Here is a 22,640-nt window from a genome sequence, read left to right on the forward strand (position 1 = left end):
TCACTTAATGACTGCGCCAATTAGCATCCAAATTCTGGTCCCAATTGTGGCCGTAAGTCAAGGACTACTTATACTTGTTTTGGGGTGAGCAAAACCATATCCATCTTTCCTTGCTTTGGTAGCAGACAGACCTGTTACCGCATCTTTTACTTTTGATCACACGTGAGAACTAATTCCCACATTTACCTGTGTGACTTTAGCTATAATGACTAAGAATTAGACTAAGATCAAGGATCAAAGTAAGCATTGAAAGAGAAATGTGAGATTCCCAAGCAAATACAGACTTGAAGATGATCATTTGCAGGGGAAAAACTGACAATCAAGAGAAAGGTTAAACATTTGCCTGTTGTTCATCTAATCTCCCCTCACCAGTTCATATTTACACTTCTTCTCTTTTGAATGTGTTATTATAGTCCAGTGTCCTCCTTCTGTATCTCAGGATGGTCAATGCAGACCTCTGTGCAGTCCTAATACACTATAATACTAAAGTATTATACTAAAGTAAATAGTGATTCTAAATAGCTCTTTAACATTTTAAATTATTATTACTCCAAGAAGACATGGTGATGCAGTGGTTAGAATGTAGTATTGTAGACTAACTCTGCTCACAGCCTGGACTTCAATCTTGACTGGCTCAAGTCTGACTCAGACCTTCCATCCTTACAAGGTCGGTAAAATGAAGACCCAGATTGTTGGGGGCAATATGCTGACTATGTAAACTGGACTCCAGAAGATGGTAGAGGACAGGAAGGCCTGGAGGAACGTTGTCCATGGGGTCGCGATGGGTCGGACATGACTTCGCAACTAACAACTACAACAACAACAAATGTAAACTGCTTAGAGAGTGCTGTGTAGCACTATGGAGCTGTACATAAGTCTAAGTACTTTTTCTATTGCTATTGCTAGTACCCTAGCAATTGTCATGGAAATTTAAAAAAAGTTATGTAAAATCTATTCAGAGAATGCTTAACTTTCATGATCAGCAAGACAACTTAGAAAAGTATACTACTTCTATGATTAGCTTAAATATTGATCATTCTTAGACTATAATATTAATGCTATGGAATAAACATGCAAGCACCTTACACTAGGAAATAATTTACAGCATATGGAACACTTGGAATAGGACCACACAAAAAACACTTGATTTTTTAAAAGCTCTGCTGTTTTATGTATTTGTTACACATTCTTCTATATATTTGTCACAGAGCAACAACACTCAGCCTGAAGCACATGAATGAAACAGAATGCAGATTCAAAACAGAAGTAGACTTTGTAAGCTTAATTTTCTTGTTCTTCTTTATCTTTGGAAAAAAATCTTTGCTCTTCCCCTCTAAAGTTGTTCTATATAGAAATGTAAAGGTTTCAGTTCTTTTTCCAGATGGTCAAATGTGTGAGGGCTGTGTGTGCAGACTTTGGTCATATGTATTCCAAAGGGATGAGAGAAATATGACTTTATCATCTCACCTGTTCACTCACAATTTAGTGACAATCCTATTTCATGGCAATTCAAGGCATACCCATGGCATTCCTTTAACTTAAAGTATGACAAAATTATTGGAGAGAAGTCGGGAATATCTTTACTTGTGGCAGTCAACTTGCTGTGAGTTGATATCTCTGCTTCATTTCCTTTGGGTTTGGATGATAATATTTTATTTTGTATCATCTATTGAACTTTATAACAAACAGTAATTCCCAAGAAAACAATAAATTGAAATTAAAGCAGCTCTATAAAAATGTATTGCAAGCACAAATTCTGAGAGTAATAGTATTATTGAGCAATTGTTCAGAGTCAATAATTGTAGTGATATCAGATTTTGCAGCGCTGCAAAAATCCAGACTTCCAAGATATACAAAAACCTCTTCATTGCAGATTAGTAGTTTCCCATTATTGTAGCTCAGATCTGTTAGGTCAACCAGTATTATAAGTTAACCTAAATCATGTTGTGATTGGTCTATTTGAAAATGCATTTGATTGTGCTCCCAGTATCCATGTGGATAATGTAAGGGTTCTATGTTACAAAGCATTTAAAATATTTTATTTTCTAAAGTTTGGGGATTTTTTTTATTCTAAAGGAATCTTCACAACCAGTGAAAATAGTGTCAGTCAATAACCCATTAGTCTTTCTGAATGCTAAGAAGTTTCACGCCAATATATTAGAAATAATCCATAAGGAGTGGACATGTGCACAGCAGCTGTCGGAAGATATGACCAAGGTAAGATCCACTTATCAAAGAGAAGGGAAAAGTGGACATTAACTTGGGCTCCAGATTTGCAGTAAAGTGATTGAGTTTTGTATTGCTGGGAAGAGATCGTGACTAAGAATTTCACACTGTGTCAAAAGGGGACCTACCATGCTGAGTTGGACTTCTGTTCTCCCCAGCTCACTTTTGCTTACAGTGACTTTATAGCATGTTCCAAATTTCTGAGAAGAGTCCTACATGAATCTCTCTGGGATTGAACCTAGACTTTTTCGTTGCCAAGCATTTTCTCTCCTCCCGTTCACCCTATCCTACTCCAATTAAAAACTCTCAAATTTTATTTCTGAAATGTCTGACTAAAGAAGGTGTGAGGGGTGCAATGGCTCAGCAGTTAAGACAGTGAGCTTGTCAGCTGCAAAACTGGCAGCACAGTTTTGAGACCTGAGTGCCGTGCGACCAGCTCCCGTTACATGCCCAGCTCCTGCCCTCTTAGCAGTTTGAAAGCATGCAAATGCAAGTAGCTAATTAGGTACCACTTCAGTGGGAAGGTAACAACATTCCATGCGCTTTTGGCATATAGCCATGCTGGCCACATGATCACAGAAATGTCTTCGGACAATGCTGGCACTGTCGACTAAGAAATGAAGATGAGTGTTGGACTTGATTGGACATGAGGCTTTTTGAAGGCTACCTAGAAACAGTGGCAAGATTTTGCCTCTGTTTCAACACTGCTCCAGTAAATAACAAAAAAACAACAACCCTGGAAAGTATGCAGCTTTCCCATTGTTATTATTCATTATGGGTTAGTTTTGCATCCCAGGTAATAACAATGCTGTAAATTTTCCCCATAGCCTTAGCAATTCTTTGAAAAGTGATTCTGTAAACATGCTTCAGGGGGAAAAATGTATTAAAATTGCCTTTTAATTTTTGTTTGATCTATATATAATATGACTTTTTAAATGATAATATTGTTGCTCTGGTGGCCAAGTTCTTGAAGGTGTAATGAAGAAACTCTATGATTTCAGAAATAGTGTAAAAATAACTATCAACGTCCTTAGCCGGGCAAATACACTGTATTCATAGCAGTCAGAATAACTATTTTTTGAAGCAGAAAATAAGACTTCACTGCAGTCAATCATGCTGCTTTGCTTTTTTGTTTCAGCATGAACAGAACATACTACTCACTTCATTATCCAATGGAAACTGCCATGGTGAGTGAATAATTCAAGAAATAATCAGTGCTTCATTTTCCTGTTAATTTAGGTATTTATATTTCATGTTTCTAGACTGCCCACTTCCCTCATGGCAATTGTCAGGTTTATTTATTTTATTTATTTATTTTAATTCCATTTATATCTCGCCCTTCTCCGAAGACTCAGGGCGGCTTACAAGCTTAGCAGTAGCCTTCATTCTATGTATATGCCTGCTTATTAGGGCTTTCACACACACCCCAAGCGGCATTATTACAAAGTCAGCTTATTGCCCCCAACAATCTGGGTCCTCATTTTACCTACCTCAGAAGGATGGAAGGCTGAGTCAACCTTGAGCCTGGTGGGACGCGAACCTGCACTAATTGCAGGCAGCTGGTGTTACTTAAGGAGGCATTAGCCCACTGCTCCACCAAGGCAGCTGTATCCTTGGAAAGAATTCAATTTACTGCTGTCCCCATGTCTCCCATCTGGCATAGGAAGGGAAGTACTAGAACAGGGTTTCTCCACTTTGGCAGCTTGAAGATGTGTGGACTTCAACTTCCAGAATTCCCCAGCCAGCAATGTTAAAAGTTCAGTTGAAATCCACTGAACTTAAAGTTACCAAGATTGAGAAACGTTGGTCTAGAAGGCATGTCTATATGATATGAATTTTTTTAAAAAAGGATATCAGATTGTTCCTTGTAGTGAAATTCATGTACCCTCAGTTGATGGAAGGATGGTGACTATGTAATTTAAAGGGGCTTTTATTTATTCATTTATGTGGAAGCCATAGGAAACAAGTAATGCAAAGATGAACAAACTGTAGAAAAGGAATATAGGATTCATTCTTCCATTGTGCGTAGTCCAGAATCCAAAGAGATGGTTGGCGAAAGGGAAACTCTTCTTGACACACAACATAGGAATTTAATGGAGTGCTATAAAAGTATTTAAAGCTTGCTGACCCATTTATGCCAACTCCCGGGAGGCCAATCAACTTTATTCCAGGAAAATACCTTTGTGCGCTTATCTACAAGGTTGGCTCAAATTTTTTTCAAGTGCAATATAGGGAATTTTCTAAGTATAAATGTACAAGATGTTCAAAAACGCCTCACTCTGTAATTCATTAGATTTTATATGGTAAAGTATAAGTGAAGTATGCTATCCTAGCATTGATTTATTTAGACATATTGTCACACTGTGTTCTCCATGAGACTTTTCCCCCCCTTAGTACTGTAAACTTATATCAGTGTAGCTGATATCCCTATTGTATCTGAGGAAAAAGTTGTGATGGAAGAAGAGCTTAGATTTTCTTAAAGTTTTTCTTAAATGATGAAAACTAGAGAATCCTGTGAATGTTTGAGTGAAACAGCAACAAGCATGTACCAGAAATCCAAAAGTGCTTTTTAAAAGACAACTGAACTTTCTTATTTCCCCCCCTGAAAATCTTTTGCTTCTCATCCAAGAAGCTTCTTTGGTTCTGAAGTGGGGATATAACCACAGACTAGCATTACCTCCAGAGTAATTTCAGTAGTATTTCCTTTTTTAGTGGAACAACCCTACTGCTTAGAACAGGTGTAGCAATCTTGACTCTTTTATGACTTGTGGACTTCAAGTGGGAGTTGAAGTCCATGAGTCATAAAAGAGCCAAGGTTGCCTACCCCTGGCTTAGAATAAACTATTGTTATCTGACTTCTTTGGACTATTGCCATGGTGGCACAGTGGTTGGAATGCAGTATTGCAGCTAATTCTATCTACAGCCAGCAGTTCTATTCTTACCAATTCAAGATTGATTCAGCCTTTCACCCTTCCAAAGTGGGTAAAATGAGGACCCAAATTGTTGGAGGCAATGTGCTGACTCTCTAAACCATTTAGAGACTGCTATAAAGCACTGTGGAGCGGTATATAAGTCTAAGTGCTTTTGCTATTGCTATGTCTCCACACTTAAAGGAGATATTCGCCCTGGATCTTGCTTATTTTCATGGATTATACTTCTAGGAGCAATGGGTTCCTTTGTCCATCCTTCAGTTCTTCTGACCTTGTAGGAAATTAGAAAAATGGCTTATATCTGCAACATTGTTCACACTGCAGCCTCAGCAGCTTGACAAATGTAGAGTCCACGACCTGGAAGAAAATCCAAAATAATACAGGTTGCCATTCATTCCTGGATAGAAAGGCCCATATTTGTCAATTTCTAGAAAAGATTTATTCATATGGAAATTTCTACTTCTTTCAGAAGGGAATGTGGATCCTGCATTTGCTGATCTAAGAAGTTCATCCTTACAGCAGCATCCCACTGAAAGGCACAATCTAATATTTGATTGCAGTGGCTTGACTTTCTTTGACTATACTGGTATCTCTGTACTTATTCAGGTATTTATGATCTTCTATATCTTCAGCTTCATCTACTTTTTAAGTAAAATTCATTCTACATTTAGTTGGTTGAAGCTGCCAACAAAGTTAGAAGACTGGTATTTAAAATTAAACACTCTAATAAGTTTGCTTCCTTTTTTTGAAATATTTATCTTTACTTCAAAAATATTCCAACGCCACAATTTAGAACTACATACTTCTTGATGTTCCTGAAATAGGCATAGAACTATTGTGATGTTCCTTATTATTGGATTTTAGAGAAGTCAAAATTCCTTGTAAACAGGTAGACTTTAAAGGTGATCAGCAACACTTTGAATTTGACCCAGAAGCAACCTGGCATCCAATGCGGCTTCTGTGGCAAAGGTGTTACATCGTAACTCTAGGAATGCTCAGGAATGTGCTGCTACGTTCTGTACCAGTTTCAGCTTCCAGATATTCTTCAAGGGTAGCCCATGTAGAGCACATTGTAATAGTCCATATAAGAGATGACCAAGATGTGAATATCTGAGCTTAATTGAGGAAAGGGTGTACCTGACACCCATGAAGTTGTGCAAAGGCCCTCCAAGCAACGACTGCCCCCTGCTCCTTGAGCAGGATCTGTGAGTCCAGCAGGATTCACAAATTATGCACCAGGTCCATCTGGGGCAGTGCAAACCTTTCCAGAACCAAAGATTATAAACTTTCAGACACAGAGGTGTCTCCCATCCACAGCCACTCTATCTCACCAGGCTTCAGCTGAAGCATATACCCCATCCAGACCTCCACAGCCTCGAAGCACCACAAAAGGGCATCCACAGTATATATATACATGTGTGTGTGTGTGTGTGTGTGTATCTATATCTATATATCTATATCAATATATCTATATCTATATATCTCTATCTCTATCTCTATTTGTCTATCTATCTATCTATCTATCTATCTATCTATCTATCTATCTATCTATCTATCTATCTATCTATCTGGGTGTCATCAACACACTGATGGTACCTCATCTCATGGTGAATGACGATCTTATCCAGTGGCTTCATGAAGATGTTAAACAGGAGTGGTGAAAGCATTGAGTCCTGCAGCACTCCATGGAGCAAGGAGGTAAACCAGCACAAAACTGTAGCTCCCATCCCCAGCTCCTGAAGCCAACCCAAAAGGATATCGTAGTTGATGGTATTGAAGACCACCAAGAGGTCAAAAAGATCTGGGATGGATGCAGTAGGCCAGTCCTACTTCCACCAGAGATCATCCAAAAGTGTGACCAATGTCATTTCAATCCCTTATGCAGGCCTGAAATTCACTGGAGGGATCTGAATAATCCATCTCAGCCTAGGACCTTCTGGAACTGCAGTACAACCGCTTCTCAACCACCTTCTCTAGAAAGTGGTTTTAGTGAGAATCCAAGTAAATCTACACATCTCTAAAATTAATATGCATACCAGAATTTTTTCTTTTAAACTCCACATTTTATCAAGTTTTGCAGTTACAACTGATACAATTTACCCAAGAATATAGTGCAAATAGAACATGTTTTGTAATGCATGTTTTATCCAAACACATTATCAGATAATATATTTTAATATATTTTTTTCAAATTCACAAGCTAAAGCAGAAATGGATGAACAAGAAACTGATGACAGAAATAGGTTATCAAGTAATCTCTTCATTGTTTCGGGATGATGATGGCTCCTGCTTTTTGACAAAATATGATTTTATTCTTTTTTCCCAGTTTCTGTTCCAGAGCTGCTTCCCTTTCCTATAAATATGACCTATCCAAAATCTTTGGCATCTTTGTTCACTTGGGTTGGATTTATAGCTGCTGAGAAGTTTACCTAATAAAATCTGAAGAGTGAAAGATGCCATTTTTGCTCCTTATTATTGCTTTGTAACTGAGTGAGAGAGAAACAGTCAAAGAGTCAAGCCATATGACATGTCTTGTTTGTATTTTGTTTTATTTGTTTCTGTGGAGAACGTTATTGGGTGTTGCTGAAAATCTTTGCCAGGTTAAAGATGGTAAAGTTTTCCCTTAACCAACCTTCACCTGAGCAGTTTCACTATCCCTGAAAGTATCAGCAATGGTAATAATAATTATGTCCATGTACATCTCCTTTACAATGAGCCTTCAAAATGATATTTTTTATATCTGTCAGTTCCCATCCATTTGAGACATTCAAGAATGTATTGTCCCAGCAGAAGCTCTCCAAAATTACCTTTCGACTTGGTTTTAAATAAAACCCAGGGAAGAAAAGTAGAGGCAATTCGTGGTATACCATTGGAATAGGTGTAATCTGTTTTCAAACTTTTTTCAATTGTATTCTTGTGTATCAGCACAGCTACCTACAGCCTATCTCAGCATTTAAAGTCGCTCAATGGATAAGACACATTTTGAATGCTGTATTAATTGCAGATTAGGTAGGGAACAACTACAGGATAATTATTAATTTCACACTCTTTTTGGCTTTCCAAGAAAGATAGTTGTTGAGAAACAAAATGCAAGACAGACATTCCTTCATCAAACCATTTATTGTATTGTACTGTGCAAAGTTGCATTTGTTACAAAACCATGTTATTTTAGGGAATGTTTATATTATAGAACACCTCCCTCTAGTGGCTATTTGGAATACAGCTTGTGATTCCCCCCCCCCACCAACATGCAATGTATTTGGTAAGACCTTCCAATAAGTCCAGAACAAATGTTAATTGTTTTCAACTTTTATATACAAAGTTAGTGGACCATGTAACAGTTGAATCAAATACTGCATCCTTTTTTAGTTTGTAACCCTCTACCATTCAAATTACTCTTTCAGATTCTTAATATTTTGCTAGATATTGTCTCTGGATTTCATTTAATAGCTATGTATTTGGCGTTCTATTAATCCTTCCCAATGCTGGTATGCCTTTCTTCTGCATGTAAGAACTGATTTCAGATAAATTATTTCTTGATCTTTTGTTCTTTGATTCCTGAAGTTAAAGCATGTGATATAATATACTGTAGATGCTATTATCACTTTAGACCATGTTCCTGTTCAGCTCATTGCTTTGAAATGCATGGACATTTATTGAATGAATCATTGCTAAAAAAAAGTAAAGCAAATACAATAGGGAATAGTAGAGTTGTCATTATTCTGATAGAAAACAGAGATTATGTTAGATATATGAGACACTGCTGAAGCATTTCTTCAGAAGTCTCCTTATGGCATAATTTTTTTTGTGCAGAATGAGGTACTAATTTGCCAAAAAATAATTTTTAGAGGCAGGCATTAAAAAGAATTATTATTGCTTTATGCACCCCATCCATCTCATATAATTGACTGTCATTCACTCCTCACTGATTCTCTCCATGTGACCAGACCATTCAATGATTTCTTTTTTTGGTACTGATAACTTAGCTTTGCATTTAATTCACATACATTCAGCATCCTTTCCTTCTTGAGCCTCTGCATTCTTGTTCACTATTTACAGTTATTAAGCAGGCAATTCCCACTGCATCAACTGCTATGCTTCTCCTGTTATACCGACTCTCACTTCATAATACAAGGGGCCGAACCACAATCTTACTTTATACATAGCCATTTTTCCTTGCTGTTGGCAAACATTCTTTCCTAACAACAGGCCATCTCCTACCTCCTACCTTTCTATAAGAATTTCCATATGTTAAAATTAGTCTACATTCTACTAAAGTAAAATATTCTGATTTTTAGCACGTAAGTATAACTTGCAAATTTTCATTTCATTTTTCCTGTCAAGCACAACTATTCATTGTACAGTCGGAATGACTTTGGGGGGCAGTCTTTCTCTCTCAGGCCTAGGAAGAAAGCCATGACAAAGCACTTCTGAAAGTGTCAAGAAAATATCCTGTATTAGTTTTTAGGCAGCAGAACAAAACCTATCTTAAGTCTTAACAAATGTTCTGAAAGAAAATGATGCAAAGCAAATGAGATAGCAGGCTATGAAAGCAAGTAATATAAGGAGAATGAATAAACCAGTTCAGTTTAATTAAAAAGAAATCCTCACAATTAGTAAGAAAATTAGATTTAGAAATCAAAGAGTTATTGGCAAAATAAAATAAGACAGACGCCTGAAGTATGCATAAACAAAAAAAGAGCTGAGTGTTTCAGAAATTAATAAAATCTGAAGAGCTTTTTATCTATAGCAAGAATATTACAAATCTTGAAAAAAAAGATTGCTAATAATGACATTGAAAAATGTAGGGTAAATTTAGAAAAATAGATCAGTGTTTTGGGTTATGTTCTCATTCTTTGTCTACTTGACATAATTAATTGTATTAAAGTTATTTATTAACATTGTATTGTTTTGTTCTTTTCTATTTACATAACAGTTTAAAAATAATGCTTCATATTCCTCAATAATATATGTTAATATTTTTTCTCTTTTAGATTTATATGGATGCTCAAAAAAACAATGTAAATGTTTTTCTGGCAAATTGCAAAGGCAGGTATCAATTTTCAGTGAAGATAATTTTTATGAATTATGTTTAATTTGTGGTGTTCCTGCTCCTCTTTTACAAAGCCACATTCTCTTATTACAGCCTCTTTGAAAAAGGCATTGAAACTCAATGGAAAGCTAGAATTAGAAAATGCTGTCTTCCATGAGTCAGTTTCTTCGGCTGTTTCTGCCATCCAGTTTAGCAGGGTGAGTCTCGGTCTATGATAAAAACAGATGCTAAGAGGCTAACAGAGGTTACCTCAAGTCCTCTTTCTAAAGTGGAAACCCAATTTACAAAAAAATAGGAGAAAGGGAAATGCTCAGCCCTTATGGTTTGTGTCTATGTGTGTGTATGTGTTTACTTGAGTATGTGTATATGTGTTTACTGGATGGAAACTAGTCAAAGTGAGAAGCAACCTGGAACTAAGGAGAAATTTCCTGACAGTTAGAACAATTAATCCGTGGAACAACCTGCCTCTAGAAATTGTGAATGCTTCAACACTGGAAGTTTTTAAGAAGACACTGGGCAACCATTTGTCTGAAATGGTATAGGCTTTCCTGCCTAAGCAGGGGGTTGGACTAGATGACCTCCAAGGTCCCTTCCAACATTATTATTGTTGATAATAATAATAATAATAATAATAATAATAATAATAATAATAATAATAATAATAATAATAATAATAATAATATTTATTTATTTATTTTTATTTTTATTCCATTTATATCCCGCCCTTCTCCGAAGACTCAGGGCGGCTTACAAGCTTAGCAGTAGCCTTCATTCTATGTATATGCCTGCTTATTAGGGCTTTCACACACACCCCAAGCGGCATTATTACAAAGTCAGCTTAATTGCCCCCAACAATCTGGGTCCTCATTTTACCTACTTCGGAAGGATGGAAGGCTGAGTCAACCTTGAGCCTGGTGGGATGCGAACCTGCACTAATTGCAGGCATATGATGATGATGATGATGATGATGATGATGATAATGTTCAATTTGAGTGTTCAGTTGACTGAGTTTCATGTTTTATGAATAAAAGTTTTATAATCTATTATTCAAGAACTCTAAGAAAGCAGGTCTGCTTCTAGGTTGCATGGTTTATTACCACTGATAGCATCTTTTAATCTCTCATTAGAGTGTTGCCATTGGGACTGTTGTTACCTAGAGTAGTGAAGTTCATACATGAATTAAAGATTATGTGACCTTTGAAATCCCCCTTTCCCTGCTAATTTCATTGGGTGGCTTGAGATTTTATGAGTTGAGAAGGGTGAATCATGGATTTCCAATCCACTCTTCCAATCCACCATCTTCTGAATCTATGGACTCATCCTCATATTCCACTTACCATAAAGTATTGAAGAGTATGACATCACCTTTGAAGAGTATTGAAGCCTCCCAGAGAAGCAGTTTAGATTTGTTTTTTCTGATGTTAAAGTGAGGTTTTCCCTCTTCTTCTGGCACTCATCTTTCTGTATAAATGATCTACATCTCACCAATGATGGACCCGTACCAATCGGGCTTCAGGCCCGGATACAGCACGGAGACGGCATTGGTCGCGCTGGTGAATGATCTCTGGAGGGCTAGGGACAGGGGTTGCTCCTCTGTCCTGGTCCTATTAGATCTCTCAGCGGCTTTCGATACCATCGACCATGGTATCCTGCTGCGGCGTCTCAGGGGGTTGGGAGTGGGAGGCACCGTTTTACGGTGGTTCTCCTCCTACCTCCAGGGCCGCTCGCAGTCGGTGTTGACAGGAGGGCAGAGATCCACCCCGAGGTCTCTCATTTGTGGAGTTCCTCAGGGGTCGGTCCTCTCGCCTCTCCTGTTCAACATCTATATGAAGCCGCTGGGCGAGATCATTCGTGGTTTCGGTGTGGGGTATCACCAGTACGCTGATGATACCCAACTTTTTCTTTCCACCCTGAACCAACCCAGTGATGCCCTCTCCGTGATGTCCCGGTGCCTGGAGGCGGTTCAGGTCTGGATGGGGAGAAACAGGCTTCGTCTCAATCCTGCCAAGACTGAGTGGCTGTGCATATCGGCATCTCGGGTTAACCAAGTTATTCCACCTCTAACGATGGGGGGTGAGGTGTTACCCCCCATTGATAGGGCTCGCAACCTGGGCGTCCTCCTGGATTCACGGCTCAATTTTGAAGACCACATAGGAGCCGTGACCAGGGGGGCTTTTGCACAGGTTCGCCTGGTGCGCCAGTTGCGTCCCTATCTGGACCGAGACGCCCTACGCACAGTTACTCATGCGCTTGTGACCTCCCGCTTGGACTACTGTAATGCTCTCTACATGGGGCTGCCCTTGAAGACCACTCGGAGGCTTCAACTGGTGCAGAATGCGGCCGCGCAAGTTGTAATGGGGGTCTCCTGATACTCCCATGTAACACCTCTACTCCGCGAGCTGCATTGGCTTCCGGTTGCCCTCCGGGTGAAATTCAAGGTGCTGGTTATTACCTATAAAGCCCTACATGGCCTGGGTCCGGGCTATTTGAGGGAACACCTGCTGCCGGCATCAAACGCCCTTCGCCCAGTGCGCTCCCACAGGGAGGGTCTGCTCAGGGTGCCGCCGGTGAGAGATTGCCGGCGGGTGACACCCAGGGATAGGGCCTTCTCGGTGGGAGCGCCTGCCCTCTGGAACCAGCTGCCGGTGGAGCTGAGGACTGCCCCCGACCTCCGATCATTCCGCCGGGGCCTGAAGACCTGGCTCTTTGAGCTCTCAGGCCCAGGCTGAGGAGAAATTTTTAATTGGGGTTTTAATGTATACAGGGTAATTTAATATTTTTTAATTGTTTTTTTTAACTTTTGTATGGTGGATTTTTAATTCCCTGTAAACCGCCCTGAGTCCTCAGGGAATAGGGCGGTATATAAATGTAACTAAATAAATAAATAAATAAATAAATAAATGATAGACTCAATGACACTCAGTGGCTGAGACCTACTCAGCTCTTATTGGCCATTATAGGTGGCTGTGGGTGTGCATCCTTTCATCTGGATTCTTGGCACTGTTTCCCAGGTCTGTTTGCTCTTGGTACCAGCAGATAACAGTTTTTTACAACTAGGATTTTCAAAATAGCCATCTTTTTCCACCTTACCTCCACTCCTGTAAGAGCTGGAAGTAGGTTTCTCTTTTTTCACAATTCTTCAGTTACCAGGAGCTACACTGTGGGATTGGAGAGCTGGTGGGTATTTTCCAATTCTATTCCTTTTTTCATTTTCTACTTTCCCTAGTATTTTTCCAGGCTAGTAGGGATCGGAGACCATATCTTCCCATCTGCTTCTTTTGGCATCTCACCCAACACTGGAACTATCCTTGGGGAGATGACGGTTTTGTGCCAGTCTCTCTGATTGCATAGGGCTGAACCTGCAACTAGACATCTAGTAGGGAAGTATAGAGTTCCTCACATCTAGCACCTCTGACTAGCTGTGGGGAGCTGACAGAATGGATCAGAAGGAAACAGTGTCTTTGACTTACTGTACAACTGTTTGTGAAATGGTTGCTTGAATTGACGGCCTTTGAAATAGTGACCTATGACTCCTCCTCAAAGTTATGACCGTTACACCATCCCCACAGTCACATGATCACAATTTGGATGCTGGAGCCGATCATCTCATTTGTTTTGCCCTTTCAATCATTAATATTTCCAATTCATCCACCAAATGATAAAAGTAATTTACAGCTTCTGTGAGGAAAAAAGCATTATGCATATTTCTGTTGGAACCCATATAACTGAATATAAAGTATGCTTTTTTGTGTGCAGTTTTATGAGGCGTAAATTTATTTTGTAATGCAAACTCCTATAAGCTTCTTTTCTGTAACTAAACCACATCTTCAGGCTATGTAGAGCATTTCCATTTTTATTGTTTTAGATATATGAGTTGGTTTGAGCTTAAGAACGAGTGCCCTCCAAAAGAAAAATGCAAAACTAATTAATGAGTTGTTACCTTCTTTTTCTCCATCTTATTACCATAAACATTCCTGTAAGTTAAACAAACTTACTTAACTTAACAAAGTTACTTAACTTTGATCAACCAAAGTTAAGAAATTTAGTGACATTTGTTTAGATGTATTACAGAATAGAGGGGCACATCATACTTAACCATTCAAACATCCGCCCTCTGCTTTTCCTTATATAAAGTAAAGAATCAAGAAAAAAAATAATAAACATTTTCTTGAAGATTCCCTTAGTAGCAAAAAATAAGGACAGATAATACTGCAGCTGTTATTTATAGCCATGCAATAATCGTGGAATTAACTCTACGGTTTATCCCCTACTTTCCAAATCAAACAATCACAATCATGATTATTGCAAATTGTTGTTAGAGACTCCAGAAATATGGTAGACACGTAATTTAATGAACAGGCCCAGTGCCAATCAAATGCCAGGGCCCACTGCAATTAATGTGAATAATCTACATCTGCCAAGTTGGATTTCACTCAATTTCTCATTTTTCTAGTTCTATATTTAGTCCATCTTGTTTCTCTATCAATTTCAGTAAAAAAAAATTAACATGAAAATGTTTATTCAGTTATGTGCTCATTTCCTGATTATATATATTTTAGACACATTTCCTTGGGCACTATTTGTGCAAAGAATTTTATTATGCCTTTTTCTGTTTATCGTTAGCAAATGGAGTGTAAAATTTGAGAAAGGGTTGTTGTCAACACACAACAGCACTGGAATAGGTTTGCAAAGTGTGAATGATTTAAATCAGTACCCCAGTTGGCTACATGATCTGCCTACCAACTGGTAGGTAATGAGATGATGGGAAGGAAAGGTAAAACTTACTAATGATAGATTTCTTAGAAGATAAGAAGAACAGTAAATTTCAGGGTTTAGCAGCTTGAAGACTTGAAGTACAGGAATTGCCTTCATTGATGTCATGATATTGAACTGCAAGATGAGTGGCAAATAAAATTAATAAATCAATAAAATAAGATAGTCTTGATTTGGATTTAGTTATCCATAATGCATGCCTGATTCTGATAGCTGTTCACAAAATACAAGATCTTACTGTCTTTTCCCCAGATTGTAGGTGTCAAATCTCAGCAATCAGCAGTCAGCAGAGCCAGTGACTTCTTTATCTCAAGAACTGAGTTAAAGGACTCCCTTGGGCTTAGTCGTTCAGTCTGTAGTCAGCTCATGTTTGGACTATTGTAATGCACTCTACATGGGGCTACTCTTGAAGAGCATTTGAAGGCTACAGCTGGTGCAGGCAGTTTTGGGGACCCCAAGAATGGACCCAGTTACACCATGGCTCTGTGAGCTGCATTGGTTGTATGTCTGCTTCTGGGTGCAATTCAAGGTGTTGATGATCACTTTTAAAACCCTTCATGGCATGGACCCAGGTTACATGAGGGACTCTCTCACCCCACTGGGATTGGTCCATCCCACTTGTGCTGACAGAGAAGGCATGCTGCAGGTCAGGTCAGCCCAATTATTCTGACTGGTGGGGTCCAGGAGGAGGGCCTTCTTTGCTGTTGCTCCTGCCCACCTGGAACATATTGCCCCCCTGATGTGAGGTTGACCCTAACCATCCTATCCTTTCTTAAGGGCCTAAAGACCTGGCTCTGCCAGTTGGCTTGGAGGCCCAGTGGGGGAACAGCATAATGGAGGTAGTTGATCAAGCAAGAACAGATCTCACCTCCCCCCATTCTGCCCCCGCCCTCCCCATGTGTCCTTGATTTTAATCTTTGGTTTTAATCTATTCAGGTTTTAATGTAGATGTATTTTTTATGTCTGTAAGCCACCCAGAGTTACCTTATGGTAAGATGGGCAGCCAATACATTTTATTTACAAAAAACCAACCAAACAAACAAACTGGAAGGCTTCTGAACATTTGCTGGCTGGAAATTATAGGAGCTGTAATCCAGTACATCTGGAGGACAGCAGGCTGGAGAAACATGGTTTATGTTACACTGTTTTCTTGCAATGGAGAATACATCTTTCTTTCATTGATAGAAGATTGTAATTAGGAAGTTTGACTTTAGCACTGTTTCATTTCTCAAAGAGATAATGAGAGAGAGAGAGAGAGGTGATAGGTAGAAATATGCATGTACATGTGAGGGAGATCTGCGGTTAAGAAATACAAAATATAAATATGCACAGTAAAATGGCTTTATTTTTTACATTTCAGAACTTTTGCAAGTTTAATGAATGTACTGAGATTTGATGCCAATCTGATTCCAGTCTGTCTATCAAACTGCTCACTTACAGAAGGAATGGTGCCAAAGAATTTCTTCAGACGTTTAAACATGGGATTTTGTTGGTGATAATTGCTAAGTATATTTAACAAACCAACAGCAGCCGTGTTTTCCGCCTATATTTCCTTAAGGTTTTTCTCTGAATTAAGTTCAGTGGCAGGGTTTATTTTTATAAACTTAGATTCTTCTTCAATGATCACATGTTTTTCTATGCATGAAGAGTTAAGAAATAGAAAGCAATTTAAGATACTACTGTGATGTATGCTGTTTTAGCTGTCTTATTACAATTGAAAAGTATGTTTGTGCAGAAAAGAATGCAACATCATTGAATTTTATAGTGCAATGTATCTAATCCAAAATCTGTCATTTTTACGTGCGATTGCAAACTGCAATAAAGGTCATTATTTTGTTAAATATCTGAAATTAACAATCATATATTGCCACTTTCACATTCTGCTAAATACATAGAAGTTATTATTTTGAATTTTGTCTCTTTATTGCATTGTTTTAAATGAGGGATATAAAAGAATTTCATTATACATTCCTTTGAGAATAAATTTTAAGTTTCTATATCAGTAGTATCCTGGCAGGGAAAATCATTGCCATAAACAGAGGCTAACTAGCATTTGTTCGTCTGTCAATAAATATATGAAGGGTTACAAAGATATTATTTTTACATGCACAAAGTAGCCAAGGGATTGTTGCAATTTTGAAAGGCCAAATGTAACTATAGTAAAGCCAGACCTATTTCCTATCATCAACCTAGCATGGGATGAAGCTTCTATCATTCATATGAAGGTACCTTTTAATTTAAAAAACTCTCTCATCAAAAACTGCTGAACCAGTAAATGTCCTTATCAAGTCAAGCAATACAAACAGCACATTTTAGTGTGCACAGAGCCATGTCTAATTTATCTTCATTTTAATTTACTTTCTTCCCCATAATTATGTATTGCTTCTTTCCCCCAAATGATGTATTGCTTCTTTTTAATTTTGGACTGTTGTGAATGTAAATTAAAGTAGCACCATTAAGTTCATCAGAATATACTAATATAAATTTTTTGGAAGGATCTAAACAAGACTTATTTTTAAACTACATTGTAAAGGAAAGAATCTGTATTTTCATATCAATATATCTGCATGAGAAGAGCTACACAAAGGGAGAATTATTATAACTGTAAGACCTTCTCTTTGGACTTCCAGGTGGCGCTTCAGCGGTGTGGACGGTCGAAATCGACTGCCAGCCCTCTGATTCCGTAAAAGCCACGGAGCAGCCGACAATCAGCTGTTCTGCAGCTGAAAACCCTTCCCCTCGGGCGAAGAGGGGAAGGGGAGATTCCAGGTAGGGGTAGAGCTCCCCTAGAGCCCCAGAGTGTTTATTCTGGGGCTTGGAGGGTGTGAGCTCCCCTGAAGCCTGGAAACACTCCGGATCGGAGGATTTCTCTGCTTCAAAGCAGAGCAAGACACTGAATCCACTCCTGCTGGACTTGACTTGATCTGATTGTTATCTTGAGGAATTAATGCAGGCAGAGCAGATGCGGGAGCAGTATAAACAGCAAGTATAAGACTTTAACTCTGGAATCTCAACTTTCTGTCGTTTTAAAAAGAAAGGGAAGATGGCGCCTGAATGATTCTTTGTAACAAAGAATCGAAAATGCTTTGAAAGTGAAAGTGGCCATTTGAATATTGAAAACTGTAAAGACTATAAGAAAATTATAAGAACCTAAAAGAATTTTAAGAAGAGAACAGCAAGACTATAAACATTTTGACTTGATTAATCTTTTTAAATACAGAGAATAAAATTGATTTAAGATGTCATTAAAATCATCAAAACCTGGAGCCCACAGGAGTGCAGGGACTTCACCAGCACAGCAATCAAACTTACAGGATTTAATGCCCCCCCCAAACTTTAACATTAAAAGATCTGCAGGAGGCTTTGAAATCTCAAACTAAACAAATAGAAAATGAAATAAATGATAAGATGGAGAAAATAGAAAACAAGATGGAAAAAACAGATGAAAAAATGAATGATAAATTTGAGTTAATGTCAGAAGAGATTGGAGAAATTAAAGAAACTATGCAGATTGAAAATAAAGAAATAAGGGAAGATATTCTATTGGCATTTCAGGGACTGGCAAAACATATTCAAAACATGGATGATCGTATGGAAGAATTAACTCAAGGTAATATTGCGTTGGAAGATAAGATGACTGAGGCTCAAAATAAAATGGAAAAGATGGAAGATGAAACAGTAATGCTACAATATAGAGAAATGGAATTTGCTTTAAGAATTAGAGGACTGAAGGAGAACAAACAGGAAAACCTGAGAGAGATACTGGCAAAGGCCTTTGCTCCAATATTGGGTTGGCAAGTTGAGAATTTCATACGGGAAATTGAAAAAGTTTTTAGAGTCAACTCCTGGATTGCGAAGCAGAGGAATTTACCAAGAGATGTGGTGATTTATTTTTCGAAGAGGGTGATTTGAAATGACATTAATCAAGCTTTTTATAATAATAGGTTCCAAGTGGAAAATCAAGAAGTTTTGATATTGAAAGAAATTCCTCCAAAAATTTTAAGAAAAAGGAAAGAGTTTGCTTTTCTGGTAAATGAATTGAAAAAAAGGCAGCATCAGTTCAGATGGGATATACCGGCTGGAATAGTGGTCAACTACTTAGGTACAAGATATCGTCTTAATAGAGCCTTGGTGGAGCAGTGGGCTAATGCCTCCTTAAGTAACACCAGCTGCCTGCAATTAGTGCAGGTTCGCATCCCACCAGGCTCAAGGTTGACTCAGCCTTCCATCCTTCCGAGGTAGGTAAAATGAGGACCCAGATTGTTTGGGGCAATTAAGCTGACTTTGTAATAATGCCGCTTGGGGTGTGCGTGAAAGCCCTAATAAGCAGGCATATACATAGAATGAAGGCTACTGCTAAGCTTGTAAGCCGCCCTGAGTCTTCGGAGAAGGGCGGGATATAAATGGAATAAAAATAAAAATAAAAATAAAATAATACAATAGGGAAAGCAAAAGAATTTTATTTTAATGTACTGAAAGCAGATTTGCCACTATTTCCTGAAAAAAAAAGAAACGAAGGAGAGAAAAAACAGTCTCAAATGGAAGAGAAGCAGATTTATGTGGAAGGTTCAAATTTGTTGGTTGAAGAAGAACTACAATTAGTTGTGGATATGGACCAGTCTTTGAAATCAATAGAGGAACCTAGAGGCCAAAGAGTGACGTGAGCAGCAGCCAGACGAAAAGCGCAAGAACAGCAGAAACAGCAAGATCAAATTAAAACTCAAGAACTTACTAAAATGGAAGCAGTGGGAGGGGCAAGACCAAAGCAACAGGTTCATATGAATCTGCAGGAATTGTTCCAAAAGCTTCTAGTCGTGAAAGATGGCGACCAAGTTTCTAACTTGGAATGTTAATGGCTTAAATTCACCACAAAAGAGGAAAAAAATATTTCATTATTTGAAACAATATAGAAATGATGTTATTTGTTTGCAAGAGACACATATTAGAGTAGTAGACCAAAAGTATTTGACAAACTCCAGATTGGGAATACATTTTGTTGCATCTGCCCCGGATAAGAAGAATGGAGTAGTTATATACTTAAAGAAAGATTTAACTGCTAAATTAATTGAGGCAGATGCACAAGGACGATATATTGCAATTGAACTTATAATAGAAGGAAAGATAATACTTTTGGTTGGAATATACGCACCAAATCAACATCAAGAAAATTTTTATAAACATGACAGAATAACCCAATGGGATTATAAATCTTGTATTTTAATGGGAGATTGCAATGGAGTTTTGGACACAGGAAAAGACAAAAGAAGGTCTTCTAATGGAATATCAAACTGTGCGAAACTGCCTAGAACTTTTTTTGAGCTTATGGATGACCTGGAATTGAGAGACATTTGGAGAGAGTGAAATATGAAAGAGAGGGATTTTACATTTTTTTCAGATAGGCACCAATCTTTTTCAAGGATTGATTTTATACTAATTACCAATGATTTTTTTTTCTAGGGTGAAGAAAATTAAGATATGCCCAAGAACATTAACAGATCATAGTCCAGTGTGGATGGAACTGGTTCAAGAGAAAAGGGATAGAAGATCTTGGAGATTAAATGAAAATTTGTTTAGATATGAGGAAATTGTGAATGAATGTAGAAAACAAATGAGAGAATTTTTTGTAATGAATATGCATAAGGGCACCTCGATTGAAATGGTTTGGGATGCAAGTAAAGCTTATATGAGAGGAGTCCTAATACATTTGAATAACAAGTATAGACGTAAAAAGGAACAAAAGCGAAAGGAGTTAGAAGAGGAAATAAAGATGAAGGAGAGGTTACTTATCTTGAACCCAGCTGATAAGGAAGTGAAAGAAACAATTAACTTATTGAAAGGGCAGTTTAATATGTTGATGGCAGACCAGGTGGCAACCAACATACGATACACTAAACATAATACTTTTTATAATGCTAATAAGCCAGGTAGATGGTTAGCTTACTTGTTAAGGAAAAAAGAAAAGGCTTGGACGATAGAGAAAATAGAATATAAAGGTAAAAAGGTTTATTAACAAGATATTATCAGAAAGGTATTTTCAGAATTTTATTCTAAATTATATGCAAGTGATACAATTCAAAGTATAGATATAGATAAATATTTACAAGAGGTGAATATTCCTAAGGTTACTCAAGAGCAGCGGGATGGAATGAATCCTTTAATAACTTCTGAAGAGATTGTTTTAGCAATTAAACAGTTGAAATTGGGTAAATCACCAGGGACAGATGGATTGACAGCTAGTTATTATAAAAATTTGCAGTCAGAAATGGTGGAGCCTTTAAAGGACTTATTTAGAACAATTCAACTTGGGGGATAGTGCCCCCATTATGGAGAACAGCTTTCATAACATTGATTCCAAAGGAGGATCAAGATCTTAGTCAACCAAAGAATTATAGACCAATATCTCTTTTAAACACTGATTATAAGATATTTACTAAAGTATTGGCAAATAGAATAATGAATATAATGCAACAAGTGATACATAATGATCAGTCGGGGTTTATAACTGGCAGACAAATGAAGTACAATGTAAGACAAATTGTTAATTTATTGGAATATTTGGAAAGAAACAACCTCTCTGCTGCATTGATATTTTTAGATGCAGAGAAGGCTTTTGATCAATTGAATTGGCAATTTTTATTGAAAGTAATAGAAAAGATGGAATTTGGGGATTATTTTTTACAGGCTATTAAAGCAATATATCAAAAGCAAACAGCACAAATAATTGTTAATGGTAATTTAACAGAAATTTGTAAAATTGAAAAAGGAACAAGGCAGGGATGCCCTTTATCATCATTGTTGTTTGTTCTAACACTGGAAATATTGATTAAAATACGTGAATCAAATAAGATAAAGGGAATTAAAATTAGGCATCAAGATTATAGGTTGAGAATGTTTGCAGATGACTTGGTTGTTACTTTAAGTCAACCTACTCAATCGGTTTTAGAATTATTAGATGTGATAATACAATATGGACAAATTTCTGGATTTAAAGTTAATAAGCAAAAAACTAAAATATTAATAAAAATATGACTATAAAACAAAGAAGCGTTAGAAAAATCAACAGGATTTGAAATAGTAAAAAAGGTTAAATACTTGGGGGTATATATCACAGCATCGAATGTGAAATTATATAAAAACAATTATGAATTGTTATGGCAAAAAGTACAAAAGGAGATTGATAGTTGGAAAAAATTACAATTGTCTTGGTTGGGGAGAATAGCAGCCGTGAAGATGAATGTCTTACCAAAATTTTTATTTTTGTTCCAAATGATACCAATACTTAAGAAAGATGCAAATTTAAATGAGTGGCAAAAAGGTATTAATAAATTTATCTGGGCAGGGAAAAGACCAAGAGTAAAGCTTAAAATAATGCAAGATGCATGTGAGAGAGGGGGTTTGAAGATGCCCAATTTGAGATTATATTATGATGCAGTTGTGTTATCAACAATTAGTGATTGGTTTAACTTAATGGATGAAAGAATATTGAATATTGAGGGGTATGATTTATTGTATGGATGGCATGCGTATTTATTTTATGACAAAAAGGTGGATAATATTTTTAAGACTCATATCTTAAGGAACGCTTTGTTCTGAGTTTGGAAAAAGTACCAATATATATTAAATAATAAAATACCTATATGGGCAATACCTAGACATGC

At 37.4% G+C, this 22,640-nt stretch overlaps 1 protein-coding gene across 1 annotated transcript in view; it reads left to right on the top strand.

Moving 5' to 3' along the window:
- Positions 1-16,378, top strand: part of SLC26A7 (solute carrier family 26 member 7) — a gene marked incomplete at both ends in the record, with an annotated part of 63,227 nt that extends 46,849 nt beyond the window's left edge. The window contains 7 exons of the mRNA XM_083358182.1: positions 1,209-1,275; positions 2,077-2,217; positions 3,365-3,417; positions 5,663-5,762; positions 10,151-10,205; positions 10,303-10,406; positions 16,343-16,378. Of these exons, the coding sequence (XP_083214308.1) occupies positions 1,209-1,275; positions 2,077-2,217; positions 3,365-3,417; positions 5,663-5,762; positions 10,151-10,205; positions 10,303-10,406; positions 16,343-16,378 (556 nt within the window). The remainder of the gene's footprint in view (positions 1-1,208; positions 1,276-2,076; positions 2,218-3,364; positions 3,418-5,662; positions 5,763-10,150; positions 10,206-10,302; positions 10,407-16,342) is intronic.
- Between the last annotated feature and the right edge of the window lie 6,262 nt (positions 16,379-22,640).

Source organism: Vipera ursinii (assembly GCF_947247035.1).
Source record: "Vipera ursinii genome assembly, chromosome: 3".
NCBI classification, from domain to species: Eukaryota; Metazoa; Chordata; class Lepidosauria; order Squamata; family Viperidae; genus Vipera; species Vipera ursinii.